At 38.6% G+C, this 24,695-nt stretch overlaps 1 protein-coding gene across 5 annotated transcripts in view; it reads right to left on the reverse strand.

The window, feature by feature from the left end:
• Positions 1 to 10,704: 10,704 nt before the first annotated feature.
• The window catches only part of LOC128653626 (transcription elongation factor A protein 2), a 229,859-nt gene continuing 215,868 nt past the window's right edge, over positions 10,705 to 24,695 (reverse strand). For all 5 annotated transcript variants that reach the window (XM_053707026.1, XM_053707028.1, XM_053707032.1 and 2 more), the window contains one exon: positions 10,705 to 11,007. In XM_053707026.1, the coding sequence (XP_053563001.1) occupies positions 10,999 to 11,007 (9 nt within the window). In that variant the 3' untranslated portion in view covers positions 10,705 to 10,998. The remainder of the gene's footprint in view (positions 11,008 to 24,695) is intronic.

Raw genomic sequence — 24,695 nt, forward strand, 5'->3', positions numbered from 1 at the left:
TTGTATCTAGGCTTCACCTCCTCATATGTAAGTTGAGGACAAGTTAAGCCACGGGTCAATAAGAGACCCTTTTGTTAAAACTTTACATTTCATCTTATTTTCCCTTAATCTAGTAATGTCCCTTGGATTGACAATCAATATGAGTGACCCTGGAGCTTCCTTCATTCAGCGTACAAGATGAACGTGCTGCAAAGCTGTCATGGCCTGCTGAGTGCCTTGCTGTAGCAGACGCGTTTCTTACTATCTTAAATTCTGATTTTCTGTAATAGAAATTAAGGGGAAAAGTTTTATCTTATAGATTAGTGGAAAGATTGTTTCTCTCAATACAATTGTCTTCTGCTGTCCTTAGGAAGTATGAACTGTGGAGGTTCCAGACTATAATATCTGGGGTATAAAAACTTGACTAGAGAGATAAAGATTAAAGGTACATGCAGGTTTTATCTTCAACTATCTATTGATACCTTTATTTTTAGTTTGTAGTCCCCTTTTTTCTTCTTTACCTATTTCCTTGCTGTGTGTAGAGCACTGGGCATGTAAAAAAAGACATATATAAAGCTTGGGGCTGCAACAGTTACAAATAGGTATTTGTAACTGCCAGGGGTGTAACTAGACCATGCTGGGCCCCAGGGCAAAGACTATGGGGCCTTTTTATTAATGTGCAAGATTCCGCTGCACATCGATAAATGCCGACAGCATACGCTCTCAGCATTTATCATTGCACCAGTGAGCCGAAAAGCGTCAGTGGGTCATTGGAAATATCCCATACTTTCCATCCTAAACTGAACATGTGAATTTCTTAATTGCTGTTTTGGAAATAAATGCTAGCTTTTTTAATCGCATAAGCTGTGATGGTGCTTCATTTCTGCTGTCAAATGGACCCCCATTTTAACTACTCCCTTTCTGGCTGTTTATAAACAGCTTCCTTTCTGGCTGTTTGCAATCAGTAAAAGGTGAGCTGCCATTCACATAGGAGAAAGAGGACCTGCTTATCTATGAATGTGAGTTATCCTTGCTCCATTTGTTAATCTGTGCCAGAAGATATGCCCAGCCTTCATGTACAAATATGGTGAATTGGAAACTCTGCCACCATATTGTAAAGGAAAATCCATACACTTTAGATTAACTGTGAGACAGGTTTGCAGAGAGGCACACAGAGAGGCAAGGCACGATGCGGTTAGAGTTATGCCACTACTGATTGCAGTGCCCTAATTAACCCCTAAAGTTGTGGGCCTGGTCTCTATTGAGACCTCTAAAACCCCTGTAGTTATGCCCCTGGCAATAACCTCCAGCACCCCACTAGCACCACTACTGGGTATGAGGGATAGTATACCACATGAATAGAACTGATTAAGAGCTGTAACTGCTTTTCCCAATAGGGAGTGTCATGAAACTATTTAACAGGGGATTTCAGCCTTTCCTAACAGTTTCTGATTTTTTTAAAGATCTAAAGTTAAAAGATGTGACCAGTTGTCAGCTATCAGCATAAACATGGCTATTGAGGTACATTTTTGAGTTATGTTGTTGACCAAATAAATAGTGGTTTGACTGTGAGGTTGCTCTTAAACATAGGTTGATCTGTAGGGAAAAATTCTCATCTGGGGTTAGAAGTAATATCCTACTGCCCCTAGGCACATGGCACATGGCTTTACAAAACAATAATAATAATAATGTATATCTATATATCTTGATATAAACATCAAATAAAAAAATGTGGCTCTTGATGAGCATTGGTATTTGGAGTGGGTTTGGATTAGTATCATAGGTAAAGGTTTCAGTAGCATGGGTGAGGTTTGCTCAGTCATGTAGGCAAGACTCACACAAAATAGCTTTAATCACTGTCTATTAAAAGTCAAGAAATGCAGGCAGTATGGTGGTACTGAGGGATTTAGGAACATTTTGCAGGATACTTTGATCTTCTGTATATTGGGAGTGCTTATAGTTGCAGAAAAACAACAAAACCTTCAAATTCTAATAAACATAGATTAAATGCATTGGCTTCTCCAATAGTCATATATCAACTGGATTAATATGTGGGAACTATGTTGTAAACAGGGCGAGGCAGAGGATTACATTATAACACATTATGATGATACGTTAAACAAAACCATTTTGTTGGCATGTAGTCCTAGTGAAAGCTATGCAATATATATCTGTAATACAGACACAAACCTTATACAATTGGGGGAAATTAAGAACGCAACAAAAAAATAATGGATGGATATACTGTGGCCCTTGGGCCTGAAGATGGACAAGCTTATTGTAAATGTTTTTACGACTGTTCCTGTCTCTGCTTTTGCCTCCATAGGCTTAACCTAAATACATCCCTTGGGCAAGATGAAAGAGCAGGAAAAGCGAAGACAACTGCATGGTAGAAAGTCGGTGCAGTAATAGCATTAAAGAATTGTACCTCTAGGAAATCATTCTACAGCATCTTATTTAAACAGTATGAATGTTCATGCGTTTTAATGGTATCAGTGGGGTCCCTTAGCTCTCCCTTTTAAAAACTTCAAACTTCTTTCTTTTTGCAGGATTTGTTTGATATAGTATACACCCTTCCACTGCTGAAGTTTTTTTTTTACACACATGGATTTATAAGTATGTGTTATGGGGGCTTATATAGTGTGATGTGCAGTTGTATATATAGAATAGGTAGAGGGCATATGGAGATGTAGGTAATTTATGAAGAAGATAGATTAATATATATGAAACAAGGATATATGGAGATAAGGAATTATTTGAAAAAGGTTATATGAGGAGATGGTGGATGTTATATTGCAAGGTTATATCAAATTTATACAAAGAGTTATAATGATATTATATGGAGATATGGGGACTAATAATGAGACCTTATATGGGGAGATAGGAGGAATTATATCTAAGAGTTGTAAATACATAAATAGTTATAAGAAAAGCTTATCTTCGCTTACAATATGTAAAGATCAGAGCTGGAGCTTTTGCTGTCAGTGCTAGCTGTACACAATAGAAATGTTGGTACCACCTCACAAATTAGTTTTACAAACAGGTACTGTATGATCCTGCAACAAACCATGAAGGTGTACTGTTTGTCTTTGGTGCATATACATAATTGCTGTATCTTCTATTTATGGTCTTTTCTCATTTTGGCAAGGGTGGGCCTGTTAATTCCGGTATGATGAGTCTAGTGTTCCACAATGTTTTTTGATAAATGGAACCAACCTTCCATTAAAGGGACATTAAACTGCTGGGTACAACTACAGTAGCATGGTTACTGCTTATTATGCTATTGTTTTTCAATATGGCATATTCTGTTGCCTGGAAGTCTTTGTAGTGTTTTGTAGGCTTATTTACAACTTGTGGTGGTCCTCACAAGAACTGCTTGCTGTCCTGTTTCGGGGGGGGGGGGGGCGGCACCGGGCTAAGCATAGGGCATACAGGGCATTTGCCAGATGGGCTGGGGTCAATTGTGGGCCAGGCTGGTTGCCTTATCTCCTCAAAGTTTATGATACAGTTCCAGCCTAGACCTGCCTCTCACTGTCGTACCCCCCTCATTTTTATGAGCAAACTCAGGGCTATGTCCCGCCCCCCAGCATTACATCAAAATGATCTTCCCAACAATGGCTGGCTCTTTAGGCTGATAAATGGCTCCTTGCAAAGTTCTCTCTGCTAATGGATTTGCATTCAGTGCAGGATTGGTCTGTATCAGCTAGCAGACAGCTTCACAGCTGGTAGGGAAGGAGTATGCATGGATTACTGATTCTCCTATCAATATAGTACTTTTTTGGGGTCTGCATATGTCTTGTCACCTAGTGTCTGCATGTTTTCTGTCTAGTATTTACTTGCATATTTTCCCCTTTGTTTAATCACCATATGTTTGGGGTTAACCTGCATCCTGCTCCTTGGGCATGGCGTGACTACAGGGGTCTCAGAGGTCCCAGAAAGGGCACACAAATATAGGGCTCCCATCTGGCCCAGTCAGTAGTTGCAATCTTACATGGGGCCCAGTGCTGCCTGGTCTCCACCTTAATCCTATCTGGCCCATCTGTGTGCTACCCTCTGCAAAAGAGGGCTCACAGTATATGGAAAGTGCATGAATTTGCCTTTATGGCATCAGAGTTTCCAATATGGCTGCCACAAATGACAGTGTGTATTATTTGTTTCTGATTGTGCAGATGATGTGTGATGAAAACTGCTAAAGTGCTTGTTATTTTGAGTGACTGCACAGGCTGATGAACAACAAGCGATAATTCTTAATTTAAATGTGAATTTCAATAGCTTCCATTTTTTTTAATTAAATTTTATTTTTTTATTATTTAATGACAACCGTTTTATAAACTGCAGTGACAGAAAGGCTTTGAGAAGGGTGTTAAAAATTATAAATATTTTTGTACGTCAAACTAGTACATTATATTTGTCAGCTTTGGGATATAAATACATTTTGCTTTGTTTGTGGGGATTGTGTTCTTTTAAGGAAGATAATCTTCCTACTTTTGGACATTTACTAAACTCTGAATCTGAGGTAGAACAGAGTTTTTTTTAATGTAACAAAGTGTCTGGACTTCCTACTCATGATCATACTACATAAGGATGTGAGATTGCAGCACTGCCATTTCAGTGCTATCACTCCCACTGGGGTTATTTGCATCTAGGAATTTAATTAACTATCCATCATTCAAAGATACTGCTTCTACACACATATCTGCAAATTAATATATATTGCTCCATATTCTGTACCCAATATGTATTTAATCATTTTTGGTTCATCTGAATATTTTAGCCTACTGTTTGTGCACACTGTGGAAATTTAGGAGTTAACGGCACTCCTGAACATTTTGATCTTGTTTTAATTTATGTACGCAAACAGTGAAACACGTCACGGCTAGAGGCAGGACTTTACAGGTATTTAAGTTAGCATATACCTGTCCTAGCCTATATTTGAGAAAGCGCGAGATTTGCACGAAACGTGTCAGATGACGTCTTTACCAGCTAACCGCTACTCGGTGAGTTCTACTTTTTAAAGCATACTAATAAATGTTACACTTTTAACTAAGGCCGTGCACGGTATATTCCTTTGTCTACCTCTGACTTGTTGCCTTGTTTTTTTACCTTTTCTATTTATTTGTTACCCGCTATCTTCGTATACCTTCGGCAGCTGAGGAGTCCGTTTGGTTTGGTAGGGGCTACGGTGTGGAGTGACTAGACGCCTGCTCCTACTTCACAAGGTATTATTTCAGTTCATATTCTCCTGCATTGTGTACCTTGCGCTGTCAGGTGCATACCTCTGCACTATATGTGTATATACATATATTAACACATAAATATATGTATATAAGCATATACATATATATTTATAGTGAAAACACAGTCCCCATAGACCACTTTGTAAAAACACCTCACATCCCCTCACTCTAAAGTGCTTTGTGCAGATTTTTAGAAAAAAAAATGCTCATATTAACATATTATTATAAAGTACTGTCCACTTTATTTGGGGGGCAATTCGGGCAACTTTATGACTTTAACCAGAGGTTTGACATTTGGTTAATTGCGCTTAGTGCAAAGTGAAACTGCAAACTTGCGGTAGCTTTAACTAGCCACTTTAATGGCTGGTTATTTAACATGGGCCAGTAAATGGGCAAATTTGCCCCTTTATGGGACGAACGTTAAGATAGCACCTCAATTTTAATCTAGCCCTATTTGTATATATTTATAAATAATATAAACTTTTTTTCTTACGTAAACAGAGATGTTTCCTCTTCAGCCTTATATAGAAATGAGAAATATCCAGGACACTGGCAGAGGCTGGATAAATGGTTTAGTCATACACAGGTAACGACTCACAGCACGCACACACACACACAGAAGAGGGCAGCAATGCACACACAATCACACAAGGATACACATACAAGCACACACACACACAAGTGGAATAAACACACTTGCACACACAAACAGGGATGCACAGGTTCACATATAGAAAGGGATAGACACACAAATATACATGATGAAATGATGGACAAAGAGACACACATATGCACATATGAAAGACTAGACACCGCCAAATACATAAAAGGGCTACAGGCAGGCATAGACTGATATAGACACATACATACATGTAGGTGCTGGCCGACACACACATATGCATGGCAAGACATACATACATTAATACCAAAATACATTTAGGGACAGACAGACACACAAATACATACATGCACAGACACAGGGATAGACACCCACTCACAGGGATAGACATAGACAAACATAAATGTACAGGCAGACACAAACACAGGGATATAAACATACACACATACATAAAACATTTATATTTGTTTTAACAAAAACTAATGGAAATGTTTAACAAAAATTCATTTTTCATTTTGTTTCAAATTACACAAAAAATGATTATTCGGTTTGTCCAAAATGACATTCTCTGGGTTGCACATGTCTAATATATATGGACATCTCTTGATCACTAAAAAACAACCAAGAGAGCACATTATTGATTGCACAGTATGTAAAACATACATCTGACAATAAAAAGTATTATTGTAAACACCAAATAATACTCTAGACACATACCTCTGTCTACTCTCATGGAAAAGAGCTAAGTTTCAACAAAGGATACCCAAAGAAAGAGGTACATTTGATAAGTGAAATGGAAAGTTGTTTATCTCTGAATGATGAAAGTCCCTTTAAAATAAGGTTTGAAATGAATTGGTGTTAAAGAAAAAAAAACAGAGATATCCATAGCTCCGTCCATGATATGTCTGTCTACTATCCCCCCATTGCTCCGCCCATGAGATTCCCCAACTCTGCCCAGCCATGCGCATTATGTGTCTATCTGCTGCAAACGCTAGCGCCCCTTTCTGTCGCAGCTCAGCGTGCCAATGCTCACAAGTCTCAGTGCCTCCGGAGGATGTTGAGAGGGCTGTGTATTTATAGTGAGGATTGTGAGAAGAACAGAGCACATTATATATTAGATATGTTATTGTAACCACATGGACACATGGTTTCTACAGGGAGTGCAGAATTATTAGGCAAGTTGTATTTTTGAGGATTCATTTTATTATTGAACAACAACCATGTTCTCAATGAACCCAAAAAACTCATTAATATCAAAGCTGAATAGTTTTGGAAGTAGTTTTTAGTTTGTTTTTAGTTATAGCTATTTTAGGGGGATATCTGTGTGTGCAGGTGACTATTACTGTGCATAATTATTAAGCAACTTAACAAAAAACAAATATATACCCATTTCAATTATTTATTTTTACCAGTGAAACCAATATAACATCTCAACATTCACAAATATACATTTCTGACATTCAAAAACAAAACAAAAACAAATCAGTGACCAATATAGCCACCTTTCTTTGCAAGGACACTCAAAAGCCTGCCATCCATGGATTCTGTCAGTGTTTTGATCTGTTCACCATCAACATTGCGTGCAGCAGCAACCACAGCCTCCCAGACACTGTTCAGAGAGGTGTACTGTTTTCCCTCCTTGTAAATCTCACATTTGATGATGGACCACAGGTTCTCAATGGGGTTCAGATCAGGTGAACAAGGAGGCCATGTCATTAGATTTTCTTCTTTTATACCCTTTCTTGCCAGCCACGCTGTGGAGTACTTGGACGCGTGTTGGGGGATTGTCCTGCATGAAAATCATGTTTTTCTTGAAGGATGCAGACTTCTTCCTGTACCACTGCTTGAAGAAGGTGTCTTCCAGAAACTGGCAGTTGGACTGGGAGTTGAGCTTGACTCCATCCTCAACCCGAAAAGGCCCCACAAGCTCATCTTTGATGATACCAGCCCAAACCAGTACTCCACCTCCACCTTGCTGGCGTCTGAGTCGGACTGGAGCTCTCTGCCCTTTACCAATCCAGCCACGGGCCCATCCATCTGGCCCATCAAGACTCACTCTCATTTCATCAGTCCATAAAACCTTAGAAAAATCAGTCTTGAGATATTTCTTGGCCCAGTCTTGACGTTTCAGCTTGTGTGTCTTGTTCAGAGGTGGTCGTCTTTCAGCCTTTCTTACCTTGGCCATGTCTCTGAGTATTGCACACCTTGTGCTTTTGGGCACTCCAGTGATGTTGCAGCTCTGAAATATGGCCAAACTGGTGGCAAGTGGCATCTTGGCAGCTGCACGCTTGACTTTTCTCAGTTCATGGGCAGTTATTTTGCGCCTTGGTTTTTCCACACGCTTCTTGCGACCCTGTTGACTATTTTGAATGAAACGCTTGATTGTTCGATGATCATGCTTCAGAAGCTTTGCAATTTTAAGAGTGCTGCATCCCTCTGCAAGATATCTCACTATTTTTGACTTTTCTGAGCCTGTCAAGTCCTTCTTTTGACCCATTTTGCCAAAGGAAAGGAAGTTGCCTAATAATTATGCACACCTGATATAGGGTGTTGATGTCATTAGACCACACCCCTTCTCATTACAAAGATGCACATCACCTAATATGCTTAATTGGTAGTAGGCTTTCGAGCCTATACAGCTTGGAGTAAGACAACATGCATAAAGAGGATGATGTGGTCAAAATACTCATTTGCCTAATAATTCTGCACTCCCTGTATACTGTAACCATGTTAAAGTAAGTTTCAGGCTATTTGGTCATGTGATCATTTGATAAAATGTGCACAAATGTGTAGTGACCTGTTTCTAGGATGCAGTTGTTTTTATTATTATGGGGGTCATGCTGCAGTTAGCAAATGGACACTGCTGGGGTGAGTGTGGTAGGTGACATTAACATCAGATTACTATGTAAGAGTCAGGGACAGAACTACTGGTTTCATGTTGCTAGCACTGCTGCTCTCAATCACAATGTAACATATATACTTAAAGGGACAGTCTACACCAGAATTTTTATTGTTTTAAAAGATAGATAATCCCTTTATTACCCATTTCCCAGTTTTGCATAACCAACACAGTTATAATAATATACTTTTAACCTCTGTGATTATCTTGTATCTAAGCCTCTGCAAACTGCCCCTTTTTTCGGTTCTTTTGACAGACTTGCAGTCTAGCCAATCAGTGCCTGCTCCCAGATATATTCATGTGCACGAGCACAGTGTTATCTATATGAAATATGTGAACTAACACCCTCTAGTGGTGAAAAACTGTTAAAATGCAATCTTAAAGAGGTGGGCTTCAAGGTCTAAGAAATTAGCATATGAACCTCCTAGGTTAAGCTTTCAACTAAGAATACCAAGAGAACAAAGCAAAATTGGTGATAAAAGTAAATTGGAAAATTGTTTAAAATGACATGCTCTATCTGAATCATGAAAGTTTATTTTGGCCTAGACTGTCCCTCTATATGCACTATGAGATAAACTGTTGCCTCTGTGCAGCGCATGATTCTTTATCTCACTCTTGTAAGTGAATACAAATATGCTAGAGGGAGGGCAGAGGCGAGTAGGAAGATGTGGGAAACAAATAAAAAGATAGCTTCAATTACTGATACAAACCAGATTAAAAGGAAATGAGCTATATCTGACATCTTGTGGAGAGAAACTGACAGTGCATGCCAGTACTTCCCCTTCTGCTGATAAATGGAAAAAAACCTACAGATTTTAACAATGTGACACTTTGTCAGATTCCTGTATAGTGAGACATCATAACCCTCTTCCCTACACAAGGAACTTGTTAATTACAGTAGATTTGCATAATCAACAAATGCATGATAAAAAGACAATGCAATTGCACTCAGTCTGAGCTTCAAATGAGTAGTAGATTTTTTTGACACATTTCAGTTATGTCTGTTTCCACTCCCCCTGTATCATGTGACAACCATCAGCCAATCAGAAATGCGTATACGTATATTCTGTTAATTCTTGCACATGCTCAGTAGGAGCTGGTAACTCAAAAAGTGTAAATATAAAAAGACTGCACTGATTTTGTTAATGGAAGTAAATTGGAAAGTTGTTTAAAATTGCTGCCCTATCTGAATCAGGAAAGTTTAATTTTGACTTGAGTGTCCGTTTAAGTGTGGTAATATAACCCTTTCTGTGCCACAGTTCTGCAGAGCATGGCAGTGTAAACCTTTCTCTACCAGAGAGCGATGTGCAGTTTTTGACAATGTAACTTCTTTCATGCCAGAGTCCTGGAGAGTTTGACAGCATAACCCTTTACCTACCAGAGCTATGCAGCACGTGACAGTGTAACCCCTTTAAAATAGAGCATAACTGCATAACATTGTAACACCATACTAGGAACAGTCAGTTGATTTTAGGAGCACAACTCCTTTAAAAAAAAGTTCTGCAGTGTGACAGTGAAACCATTTTAGAGAGAGACAGTGTAAGTCAGTCTAACCCTCCCCTGCCAGTCTAACCCTTCCCTGCCTTCTGTGACATGGTCCTACAGTATGTGATAAAAAACATCTTCCTTGTCAGAGGGAACCCTGCAGTGTATGACAGTGCAATCTCTTATCTACAGAGAGAGCCCTACTGTGTTTGACAGTGTAACCCCTTCCTGCCAAAGATAAATTCTGCTAAGTGTCAGTGTAACCCCTTCCTTACCAGAGAAGTCCCTGTAGAGTGTGACCATGTAAATGTTTCTCTGCCAGATTCCTGCAGCATGTAATAGTGTAACCCCTTCCCTGCCAGAGGGAGCCTTACAAGATGCAACAGCATAAGCCCTTCTCTGCTAGAGAGAACTCCTATAGAGAGTGACAGTTTAACCCCTTCAATGTCAGAGAAAGCCCTGCAATATATGACCAGAGAAAGAAATGAACTGTACATTTTTTATTAGCAAATCTTGAAGTGCTCTGATTATAAAAGCAAGTAAACTCACTAACATACAACCCTTGTGAGAAGGTAAATAAATGATATAGGATACATTTTACAAGTCTTTTAGCACTGTTCTAAATAACAAAGCCATCTAAACACTTTGACTAAATACATGCTTGAAAAACTGAAGGAGAGAATAAAAGAGTTATGCCGAGGGATGAGGAAATATGTTGGTTCTTTGAAGTTTAGCCAGTTACATTGCGCCATGGGAATATCTGGGCTGTACATCGTAAGTTAGCAGAACTGCAAGAGAAAGAGATCAGTGTCAGTAAGATGGGGAGTCTGAAGGCTGAATCACAGGAATTGCAGTGAAAGGAAATATGAGATGGGGTAATCAGATTATTAAATAACATAACGGCAAAGTTTAAACATTTTCAAAACAAAATAACACCTTGTTCGCAGCAATTGTTTTAAATAGCCAAACATTTGCCTTATTTAGAGGAGCCAATCAGGACTTGTTACTGCAGTAGGCAAAGGTAGCCACAATCATTATGTTAGCAAAAACAGCATTGTTTTGCAGAGCGTTATCTGATCACCTCTGCTGAGGCCAGTTAGGGAAAGATATGTAGCTGGGGTTAGCCTTGAGTAGCCGGTGGGATACATTTCCAGTTATAACAATTTGAAAACTCACTATTTTAGTTAAAGGGACACTGAACCCAATTTTTTTTCTTTTGTGATTCAGATAAAGCAGCCATTTTAAGCAACTTTCTAATTTACTTCTATTATTATTTTCTTCGTTCTCTTGCTATCTTTATTTGAAAAAGAAGGCATCTAAGAGATTTTTTTTTTTGGTTCAGAACCTGGAAAGCACTTGTTCATTGGTGGATGAATTTATCCACCAATCAGCAAGAACAACCCAGGTTGTTCACCAAAAATGGGCCGGCATCTAAACTTACATTTTTGCATTTCAAATAAAGATACCAAGAGAACAAAGAAGAAAATGATAATAGGAGTAAATTAGAAAGTTGCTTAAAATTGCATGTTCTGTCTGAATCACGAAAGAAAAAATTTGGGTTCAGTGTCCCTTTAAATTACTTGAAAATGGGACAAAATAAATAATGAAAGTTTTTTACTATGCATTATTAAAGGGATATTCCAGCCAAAATTTGAATGCACACAAGTATATTTCAGTTTTGAATAGAAGCATTTTTGCAAATGCTTCCAGTAAAAGCTATACGTGTTTCAAGAGTGTACTTAAGTATGGACTGTGCACCAGCATAAAAACAGCACTTGCTGAGAGAGCCTAAAGTGCTTGGGGCCAAATTATCACGGCCCAAATGGGGCCATATAATTCTGTTTCCACACAAGTCTTAAGACCGTTGCTCCTTAACTCATCTGCCTTCTCTGAGGCAGCGAACATCATTCCACCCCATCAAATACGATTGACACCCCCTGCGAGCAGCCAGCGAATGCTGTTGGCATTTATCGATGTCTGGCGGACATGATTTGCTACAGAGGATGTTGTCCCCCAGACACTTGATAAATCAGCCCCCTTGTATCATCTGTAATGACTGAATTTGCATCATTTGCTAACATGATACAAGCCCCACTAAAGCTGCAGTATTTAAAATGCTGGTTCACTAAGAATATCTAGATATGCTTCACATGCGTGCGTGGAGAGAAATGCTAACAGTAAAACAGTGGTAAATTTTACTAGACACATTTTGACAATATATGTGCATTGTAAATATGTTTCTATTCAAAGATGTAATTTGTCTATGTGCATTTTAATTTTGACCGGAATGTCCCTTTAAAAATATTTTACAATTCTCAAGGTGTTTACTGCTCCTTTAAGAATTTTGAAATTCGTATGACATTTTTTTAAATGAGTTTGCTATTCAATATCTGAACATTTGAAAAATGTCATACAAATTTCAAAATTCTTAAAGGAACAGTAAACACCTTGAGAAAATGAATTTGTAACAAACTAGGATTAATATAAAAAAAATGACTGCTCATTTATATTTGTATAAATGTGATTTTGCTTATATCATGTTGTAATAATATATGGACAAATTAGTATACAGCTTGATCAAGGTAAATCTGTCCTTGAAGATACAAAATAGGAACACATTTCAGGTTTTCTACTTCCACACAAGCAAATTAATCAAGTTCACTTACTTAAGCCAGATGGAGATAGATAATGAAATACTAGACAGTTTATGTCCCTCAAGGCCACAGCATAGACATCAAACATTTTACAATGTCACCAATATTGAGGTAACAGAGATGAAAGCTAACCCATTATACTCCTAATGGTCCCAAGCTTAATTGAAAATTAGGATGTCTAATGATGTTTAATGTTAGTTGTATTGATGATTAAATGGGCATTCTAGTGAAAATAATGATCTGGGAAACGAGTAAGTGCATAATGTTTTAGCCATGTTTTCAATGTAGCTCAGTAAACAATTTTTGATTATACGCAGAAGCTGATTGGTGGGTAGGTCTGTCATTTAAACGAGTAAATAAGGAGTAATCCAGTCAGTTTCTCTGTATGCACTAGTACTGTGTGACGTGTTTATTGTCAAGTGAAATTAACTTAACGTGAAGGTAAACTTTGGTGAATGAAAACCTTTTTTTTTAAAATACTGTTAAAAACAGGGGTACTTTCATTCATCAAAGTTTACAAAGCAGCAGTTTTGATTAAAAACGTACTTTTTTTTCTTTTTACAGCTACAGAAGCTTTCCCCTCCTTGAATTCCTCTCTTCACACGTCAGCAATGACTAATCCGGCTTCCTCCAATCACGGCTTTCCCCCTGGGTTTTTATTGCCTGAGGCCATGCTGTGATTGGAGAAAGCCGGATTAGTCATTGCTGAAGTGTGAAGAGAGAATTTCCAGGAGGGGGAAGCTGCTCTGGCTGTGAAAAAAACAAAGGTACGTTTTTAATCAAAACGACTGATTTGTAAACTTTGATGAATGAAAGTGCCTCTGTTTTTAATAGTATTTTTAAAAAACTGGCTTTCATTCATCAAAGTTTACCTTCACTTTAAAGGGACATGATACCCAAATGTTGAAACACTTGAAAGTGATGCAGCATAGCTGATAAATAAGTAAGATATTTTATTTCAAAATGTTCTCAGTAAAAAAAGGGGGTTTAATAAACTAGCGCTTAAGAGTTAATATCCCTTGCCTTATTCTCCTACTATCTACTTCCCATAACTTTTTCACAAAATGTTCTCAGTAGCCACAACCCATTATAAAAGGGACATTAAGCAGCCAATCAGGATGCTAGTCCCAGGACTTGCAAGGTAGTCATGTTATTTACCTCCTCAGTTTAAGGAAGATTACTATGAAAACCTTATGAGATCACAGTAAAGTAAAAGCCTGACCTCAGCGCTGATGATGCTGATTGTCTTTTTTGTTTTCTTTGTTTTTCCAACTTGCAACTGGACAGTAGCTGAAGTATAACTGTTCAAGCTGAAGAAATTATGAGGTAACATAGCTTTCTTTTTTACATAGAGATGCTCAGGTGATATTTTCTTGTTGGTTTTTTTTGCATTTATGCTGCACCACTTTCAAGTGATTTAGCATATGGGTATTATGTCTCTTTAAAGGGACAGTAAACACCCTGAGGTTTTAATATAAAAGCTTTAGTTATACACAGCGCTTTTTTTGTAAAAGAAAAGGTACCGGTACTCAAAAAAAAGGTGTCGGTACTCACTGATTTTTGATTGATATATTCTGCTCAGTAGCTTTGAGAAAGCAAATGGACATGATTATTTACAATGTTTGATGTATTTTGCAGTCCCCTCTTGTGAAAACTAGAGTATTTACATGATGATTACTAATATTACCTGTTATGAGTTTGCAGAGGTGGGGGTACTCAGTAACGGTGAGTACCCCCACAAAAATAGCCCTGGTTATACATATATAAAAGTAACTTTGCAATATACTTTTGTTATTTATTTTCCCCCCTTTTTGTGTAATTTAGCTCTGAAAAGTCTGGCTTTTCTCGTTCTGTGACCTTAAAAAGCACACTGTAGACTTATGAAGGTAAACCCTGCTACATATATTCCCCTTTATTGACTTTAACAGGTAAGAACTGCAAAACAATGCACTTTATACTAACGATATGGCAGTATACAACTTTGTCAGCTGCAGACTCAAACCGAGATTGGTTCCTCCCAATGAGGCAAATACAGAGTGGAGTTTGACTATTGAAAAACAATTACAGCAAATAAGAAATTTATTTTAAAAAAAACATATTTAGACTTGGCTGATATATTATTCTATAGCAAGAAAACAGAAATGTCTTATTTAAAAGGTGTTTACTATCCCTATAAAAGGAATATTCTTTTCAAATACATACACAGGGAACACATTTAAAACACAAAGGCCGAGTTTATTATTTTGTAATTTTTTTTTAAATATTACGCTATCCAGCAGTTTACAAAGCTCTTAGGTTTTCATTTTGCGTTTACCAAAATACTACTGCAAATAGCCATTTTCATCTTCCATTCAGTAGCAGACCTACTCTACAGAGGGCCCTGGTGCAAGATTTTTTGGGCCCCCCCAAATGTAACACAATAAAAATCAAAAGTAATAAAATACATTCTGCTCAATATAATGATTTTGAGGATAGATGGATGGATAGATAGATAGATAGATAGAACTGCAACTTGCACTAATAAAGTCTTCCCTGTATTAGAATTGTACACATTCTGCATACGCCTATGTATAGAGTAGCTGTTATGGGCCCCCTTCAGCTCTTGGGCCCTGGGGCCCCTGCACCTGCTGCACCAATGGAAGTTCTGCCCTCTGCTTCCATTCAAGTCTATAGGAGCCAAAACATAATAATTTGCACAGTTCATATTGAGACCATTAAACGATTTCAAGCTTCTTGTATGCGGCTGTTAATGGGCTCAAAACTCTGTAACCCCTTCTAAGTGTAAAAGGGTTCAAATGTGAGATTACAACACACACATATTCAATAAACTCAAATGAATAACAATTATGTTGAGTTATATATTATTATTCTATTTATTAAAGGTATCTATAAATATGAATATTTGTTATATTTAGTATAAGAATCTGAAAAAGTGAGGTTTGCAAACACAAAACTATTCTTGACCCCATCCTTAGGCATTACGTACCCCTTCATAATAAGAAACAGACGCACACTTATCGCTTATAAAGGCCGCAGGTTGTTTTATTATCAAGTGCATACCAAACATTAACAAACATAATCAACATAAATAAATAACAATGGATACCCAAGGTGTTTGCCCTTTTTGCTACTTAAATTACCACCACCTCAAACCTCTCCTGACCTCCAGGAGGTACAAACACAGAAATGCCTCAATCCCCAAAGACCAGCACCCCGCCTGCTGCGACAATTAACTTATTCCACCAGAGAGGGAAGCTTCTCAAAGCATGTTCTGATCTAGAAGAGAGACCAGTTTCCGGTCCACAGGCCCCCTTTAAGGCCTCTTAACCTCTCCTACCCTAACAAGGCCCAATCTTAATCCCACTTGGCCTTCCATAGGGTCGAATGCCCCTCCCCAATATATACATTGCTCCAGGACTGCCTTTCATGCCATCTTGCTAGCGTTGCTAAACAACATACTCAGACACTAATTTTCATTCATTGTATTATCTAATTTGCTTCAGTCTCTTGGTATCCTCAGGAACAGCAATACTTTACTGGGAGCTAGCTGATGATTGGTGGTTGCACATATATGCCTAATGTCATTAGTTCACCTGATTATTTTAACTAGCTCCCAGTAGTGCATTGCTGCTCTTTCAACACAGCAAATTTGATAATACATGTAAATTAGAAAGTTGTTTAACTTTGTTTTCTTTATCTGAATCATGAAAGAAACATTTTGGGTTTTGCTTGCCTTTAACACCACCAGTGGGAACTCAGCTATAGTTATTTGCACTAGAATACCCCTTTAAAGTAGTAGTTTATTTGCTTTATGATTCCTACAGAACTTAGTAATAGTCATTTTTAGCTTTTATGAGGCATTTCAACATCAATTAGATGACATTTGCTGACATCACACGAGGCAGTCTGTTGGAAAAGTACATGCTGAGGTAAAAAGAAAAGCAAGTAACAGAACTGCTGAAAATTAACTAGATCACTACAGGAGCTATACAGTTTCCCACTAAGCGTTCTGGTAATAAAGATGGAAATTAAGTGTGTATAAATATATGATCAGGGAAAATACATTTATCATATTTATGGAAATAATTTATTCTTTTCATTTGCTTACTTGTTAAAACTACTTTGAAAGATACTAAGCTAAGTATGAAAAAAAACAAAATAACAGATAATGACCACAGACAATCACTTTATAGCATTGCAAGTGCGCAGAACGTTAAGCCCAAAGGCACAACACCTAATATCCAATCTGCCATGGTTCATAAAGGTCTGCGGCCAAGTCAAACCTGCTGACTTGCATATATCTGAAGTCATAACCTTAGCCCCTGCCGCCCAAGAACAAAATGACAGACCTTGGTTAATATTCCATTAAGAACAATGGAACTAGCTTGTTCTTGAAAGCCTTTCATAATGTAAAGTGTAATCTATCATGCCATTGTTGAGTTGCTGAAAGTAAATCTATATGAATTTTTAAGCAATTTCAATCTTCACACATTTCACAACAACCATTATATGCAGAGATTATCCTTCAATCTATTCTAATTTTAAAAAGTACAGCATAATTAAAATCTAATTATATTTAACAATAGATAACAGTTACAATATTATACATATTTAAACATGAATTAACTAATTAAAGGGATAGGTAACGTGAACATTTCTAATAGTTGAATAGATCATCCTTGCCATGATATATATATATATATATATATATATATATATATATATATATATATATATACAGGGCTCAAAATTTACATTCGCCTACTAGCCATTGGCGAGTAGAAATTGAACTGTGGTGAGTAGATAACCTAGTCAGGTTGCAAATTAGGGGAATGTGGAGAAATAAGTAATGCCCTGTACCCATAGAACAGTTATTTGTTTAGCAGGTAACTCCCTTAAAGGGATTGTGTATTAAGACAAACAGCTGATAAGTGTTTTGCATTCAAAGTAACTGCAGGGACACTTTTTCTTCTACCCCACTACAACTATTTCTTGTTTACTAAGCTTTCCTATAACAAATACTGGATGAGCTACAACTGCCTAAAGCTGAACGCAGACAAGACCGAAGTCCTCCTCCTCGGTCCCACCACATCCGCCTGGAATAACTCCTGGTGGCCGACAGCCCTCGGACACCCTCCAACCCCCACCGACTATGCACGAAATCTAGGCGTCATCCTGGACTCATCGCTCTCCATGGACCGACAAATCAATGCTGTCTCCTCTGCATGCTTCAACTGACTTCACCTGCTGTGAAAGATCTTCAAATGGATCCCAACTGAGACCAGGAAGACTGTCACCCACACCCTCGTCAGCAGGCGACTGGACTACGGCAACGCTCTCTACACCGGCTCCACCATCAAGCTCCAAAAGAGACTACAGCGTATCCAGAACGCCTCGCATCAGGAAAACCACAGCGGGAGGCAGATCCTTCTCTCACCTGGCAGCCAAGACTTGGAACACCCTCCCGCTGCACCTCAGACAAGCTACCGCCCTAACTAAGTTCAGAAAGGACCTCAAGACCTGGGTCTTCGACTGAACTGCAACCCTCAGCGCCTTGAGACCCTTACAGGCGAATAGTCGCGCCTTACAAGAACCCAATAGATAGATAGTATTGATAAGATCAGTATAGATGGCAGTTTCTGCAGGCAAAATCAGCTATTTCAAATTATTTTCCCATTTGTCAAGATAAAGGCCACCCATGGTTAGTTGTCCAGGTTACTACCCATGCAAAATTACAAAAAGCTAATTGGACACAAAACACATTTGTTTCATGTTGCTGCTGCATTTGATTGAACCTGCCCTGGTTTACTCAACTTTGCATCATGCGAGAGGGCGATAATAAATGCTGTTTAACCACTGTGCCAAGTGGCCGGTGTTTCACGATGGCTAAACATATGAAATGATGCGTGGGGGGGGGGGGGCTGTAGTGGGTGTGGGGTGAATGGGTGATTTGTGGGATCAGTGGTGAGTTGACCTGGCTAGTAGCTTTTGACTTGAAATTTTGAGCCCTGTATATATATATATATATATATATATATATATATACTGTGTGTGTATATATATATATATATATATATATATATAAAATCTGTCCTGCATAATCATGACCACTTTAAATATAGTAAATGAGTTTATGAATTAAGACAGTGAAGGAATAGTTAAGAAATGTTTTATAATTAAATATAAAAACCATAAAGCAACATTCAAATACAATAAAAAGTTATACTTGCATTAAAAAACATAAAGGATAATGTTTTCCAACGGTTACCGTTTGGCCAGACAGGCAACTACTGGGAGACATCTTTATGTTTTTTTTTAATGCAAGTATAACTTTTAATTGTATTTGAATATTGTTTTATGGTTTTTATATTTAATTAAGGAATTTCTTGACTATTCATGCGCTGTCTCTTTATTCGTAAATTGGTTTTATTTTGTTTGTAAGATAGCTGCATTTATAGTTATAGGTAATTATTTTACTATTAGTTTATAAAAGGACTTGATAAAACCTAGGACATTATTTTTCAAAGTATTACTAAGTACCACAAAAAGTTTGCAAATATAACATTGCTTTTGCATGAGCAAAACACACTGACATTAGCCCCCCCCCCCCCCCGCCCACCCTGCCATATTAAATGACATTAGGAAGCAACATCACCCAATCAATTAAAATGTTTAAAAAAGTAATAATTGGCACCTATACATTAATAATAATTAGCAAAATTAATAACACAGCAAAAACACATGTCCACTATACAGATAATGCCCCTGTTCAAATCCTTAGAGAGAAATATACAGATATCTCTGAGGTTTAAGAGCACTGGTTATTAAACCTTCCCTCAGGCCTCCCTAACAGGTCAGATTTTCAGGATATCTGAACTGGAGCACAGGTGAAATAATCAGCTGCTTAGTAAACATACGGCTAGATTACGAGTTTTGAGGTAAGAGGGGTGCGGTGCTAACTTGCATGTTATTGTCACCGCTCACTTTCCTACAGCGCTGGTATTACTGGTTTACAAAAACCCGGCATTATTAGGCAAGAAGTGAGCGTAGAGCAAAATTGTGCTCCATACCGCACTCCATTACCAGCGCTGCTTAAGTGAGCGGTGAGCTGGTTGAACGTGCTCGTGCACGATTTCCCCATAGACATCAATGGGGAGAGCCGGCTGAACAAAACCCTAACACCTGCAATAAAGGAGCGTAAAGCTCCGTAATGCAGCCCCATTGATTCCTATGGGGAAATAAAATTTATGTTTACACCCTAACATGAACCCCGAATCTAAACACCCCTAATCTTACACTTATTAACCCCTAATCTGCCGCCCCCGACATCGGCGACACCTACGTTATACTTATGAACCCCTAATCTGCCGCTCCGGACATCGCCGACACCTACATTATACTTATTAACCCCTAACCTGCTGCCCCCAACATCGCCGGCACCTACCTACACTTATTAACCCCTAATATGCCGCCCCCAACATTGCCACCACTATAATAAACATGTTAACCCCTAAACCGCGCACTCCCGCATTCGCAAACACTAGTTAAATATTATCAACCCCTAATCTGCCGCCCCTAATATCTCCGCCACTCTCTCTTACTTTCTCACTCTCTCTCTTACTTTCTCTCTCACTCTCTCTCTTACTTTCTCTCTCACTCTCTCTCTTACTTTCTCTCTCACCCCCTCTCTCTCTTACTTTATCTCTCACCCCCTCTCTCTCTTACTTTCTCTCTCACCCCCTCTCTCTCTTACTTTCTCTCTCACTCACTCTCTCTCTTACTTTCTCTCTCACTCACTCTCTTACTTTCTCACTCTATCTTACTTTCTCTCTCACCCCCTCTCTCTCTTACTTTCTCTCTCACCCCCTCTCTCTCTTACTTTCTCTCTCACTCACTCTCTCTCTTACTTTCTCTCTCACTCACTCTCTTACTTTCTCACTCTATCTTACTTTCTCTCTCACTCTCTTTCTTACTTTCTCACTCACTCACTCTCTTACTTTCTCACTCACTCTCTCTCAATCACTCTCTCTCTTACTTTCTCACTCTATCTTACTTTCTCTCTCACTCACTCTCTTACTTTCTCACTCACTCTCTCTCAATCACTCTCTCTCTTACTTTCTCTCTCTCACACTCTTTCTTTCTTTCTTTCTTTCTTTCTTTCTCGCTTTCTTTCTTTGGGGTCAATTTATTATTGGCCAAATTGGTCCAATGCCGGCTCGCCAGAAACAGGTGTTAAGAAGCAGCGGTCTATAGACAGCTGCTCCTTAACTCATACTCCACCTCTGAGGCTGTGTACAGCAATACGACCGATCCTATACAATCGGGCTGATTGACACCCCCTGCTAGCGGCCGATTGGCCATGAATCTGTCGGATCAGGTCCGCAAGACCTTTAATAAATAGGCCCCAATGCCTTTATTACCCATTCATTGGTTTTGCATTACCACTTTCGTATTAATATACTACCTTTTACCTTTGTGATTACCTTGTATCTAAGCCTCTGCAGACTGTACCCTTATTTCAGTACTTTTAAAGACTTTCATTTTAGCCAATTAGTGCTGACTTATAAATAACTCCACAGGAGTGAGCATAATGTTATCTATATGGCACACATGAACTAGCAGTACCTCGCTGTGAAAAGCTATAAAAATGCACTGAGATAAGAGGTGGTCTGTAGTGGCTTAGGGGTTTAAAGGTTATAAAGTAAATTAAAATAACAATGTTTGTTGTGCAAAGTGGGGGAATGACAAGCAAATACATTACTAAAAATTAAACATTTGGAGTAGATTGTCCCTTTAATTCTAATATAAAATCATGTTAAATATTAAGTGGTCCTTAGGATCATATATATTTGCCAACTGTCCCAATTTTTCCAAGACAGTCCCAGTTTTTGGCCTCCTGCCCCATGGTATAATTGCCCCAGTATTCTGTCTAAAAAATAATCTGGGTTTAGCATGGGTGTCTCTGACTATGGGAAGCAGATATGGTGGAATTATTGGTCTTATGAATATTATTTTAGATTGTGACATCTGAATATTCTGCAAGTTACAGATTATATCAAATTATACAATATTTTGTGAATGATATAATAATAATATGGGGCCGGCTACATAAGTCTTTAGTGGGCAGGGGCGAAACTACAGGGGGTGCAGAGGTCGCAACTGCAACTGGGCCCCTGAGGGTGGGGGCCCAGCTTAAAAAAATAATATTTTTTTTCTTCAATAAAAAAACGTTGACCTGCCATTGCCTGCACTGATATCATGGGAGTGTGACATGATGCTTCACTAGTGTCTCTGACTACAGGGGGTTAGTGTTTCTGTTTTACCCATTGGTGTTTATGTGTGTGTGTGTATGTATGTATGTGACTGTGCGTGTATTTATGCATGTATGTGACTGTGCATGTGTGTGTGTATGTATGTATGTGACTGTGCATGTGTGTGTGTATGTATGTATGTGACTGTGTGTGTATGTATGTATGTGACTGTGTGTGTATGTATGTATGTGACTGTGTGTGTATGTATGTATGTGACTGTGTGTGTATGTATGTATGTGACTGTGTGTGTGTATGTATGTGACTGTGTGTGTATTTATGCATGTATGTGTGTGTGTGTGTGTGTGTGTGTTTGTATGTATGTGACTATGTGTGTATTTATGCATGTGTGTGTGTGTGTATGTTTGTGACTGTGTGTGTATGTATGTGACTGTGTGTATTTATGCATGTGTGTGTGTGTATGTATGTATGTGACTGTGTGTGTATGTATGTGACTGTGTGTGTGTGTATGTATGTATGTGACTGTGTGTGTATGTATGTGAATGTGTGTGTATTTATGTGTGTGTGTGTGTATGTTTGTGGAACCAGCAAATTACAGACCTTGTTACTACAGCATGGGGGGGCGGGGGGTAAACGGTGTCACTATACAGTACCACTATATACAGTACGGGGGGGCTGGACCATGTCACAGACTACTGTGGTCACTTTATAAAGTACTGGGGCGGGTAGGGTCAGGCCAGTCATCTCACCGGCAGATTACAGACTGTGTCACTGACTCACTATATACAGTACTGGTGGGTTAAACATTGTCACTATAAACAGTAATAGGGGGTCAGACCATCTCACAGACTGTGGGCACACGGTACCTCCTTTTGCAGACGTGTAATCTGATTCACAGTTTTTTTTCTGTGTTAAATGTAAAAAAAAAAAACATTGCTAGTTCTTACCCTTATATTGTTCTAATGAGTCATTTAATTAAAATAAGCTTTAAATAATTTGGATAAACTTTAGATTTATGCTACAGTGCACCCTTGCACACTAATCTATCCAGGTCAGAACTTTTGCTGTATTTCTAGGTCATTGGTTCTGGCTTGGTTGAAGAGTAAAATTGTTTCTGGTCACATTAGAGCTTGAGAAAAAAAAGATTTGGATTGAATAGCGATTCTGCTCTGCTCAGCACAAAAGGGTGCTGCTGCCACTCTTGTGAGTATGACTATGATACTAGACATCTACACATCCCTCTGTAATCACAGTATTATACCAGGAGGCGCCCTCTGTTTGTGATCTTCTTTTACAGATTTTATGCTGCAGGGTGTGCAGAGGGGAACATGAATTGCACCCCTGGACAACATACCTGATCCTGGACAGCACTATTTATTGCATAGCCTACAGCATGTGTAACTCATACGTGTCCAGGAAAATATGGCCGAGGTGGCAACCCTGGACATCACAGGGGTAAAACTGAGGTAAAAAATGATGGATTATCCAACTGATCAGTTTCTAAGGCTACCAGTGACGTAGCTGTTTATGATTCCTGTTATCATATGCCACCAGTTACAATACATATGGGTTGCCTTTACACAGGTATGTTATTCTCATTCTTAGGGGACGATTTATTAATATGTGGGCACTCATGATCCGCTGCAGTGGATCATGTCTGCCCCACATCAATAAATGCTGACAGCATGCGCTGTTGCCATTTATCATTGCACAAGCATTTCTAGTGAAATGCTTGTGCAATGCCGTCACTGCACATTGGCAGGCGCTTGCCAATTGGCCGCTAGCAGGGGGTGTCAATCATCCCGATTGTATCTGATTGGAAGGATTGCTGTCCGCTGCCTCAGAGGTGGCTGATGAGTTAAGGAGCAGTAGTCTTAAGACTGCTGCTTCTTAACTTATATTTCCGGCGAGCCTCAAGGCTCGCGCAGAAACAGCTGCATTCGCAGCTGCATAAATCAGCCCCTATGTCACAACAAGACATGACTTTGCTACAGCACCTCCACTTCAAACAGGTCTTCCCCTTTAAATATTTTGCCCTATCGTTAACCCTGCATTTAATGCAGATGCTATTATCCACACCCAGACTGCTAGATTACGTAAAGGATTTGATTTGTTTATGTTGATGTTCAATATCTAGTACCATATTGTTCGTTGTGACATTTTGCACAATTGCTCTATCAAAATTAGACTTTTAAGGGACAGTGTACTGTAAATTTCAGTTGTATAAAATGTATGGGAAATTACTCCTTTAGGCTTATTTTTGTACATTAAATATAACATTTTTTTGGGCTAATTGAAACTACAACCCAATCAAATGGGCTGAGATTGGAGGGAACACCAAACTCACTATGTTATTTCTCTCAATTTATACACAAATATCAATAGTTAGGGCATGATGATAAAAAAAAATCTTACTGGCATGGAGATAAATCATGCAAAGTATTTGGGGGCATTGTATTGTCCATCACATCCAGAACTCTGCATTGCTAGATAAACCATTTTAAATCTTAAATTTGATTCTCTAAAATTATTTGGGGGACGTCGCAGAACTGC

This window comes from Bombina bombina, chromosome 3 (genome assembly GCF_027579735.1).
Source record: "Bombina bombina isolate aBomBom1 chromosome 3, aBomBom1.pri, whole genome shotgun sequence".
Taxonomy (NCBI): domain Eukaryota; kingdom Metazoa; phylum Chordata; class Amphibia; order Anura; family Bombinatoridae; genus Bombina; species Bombina bombina.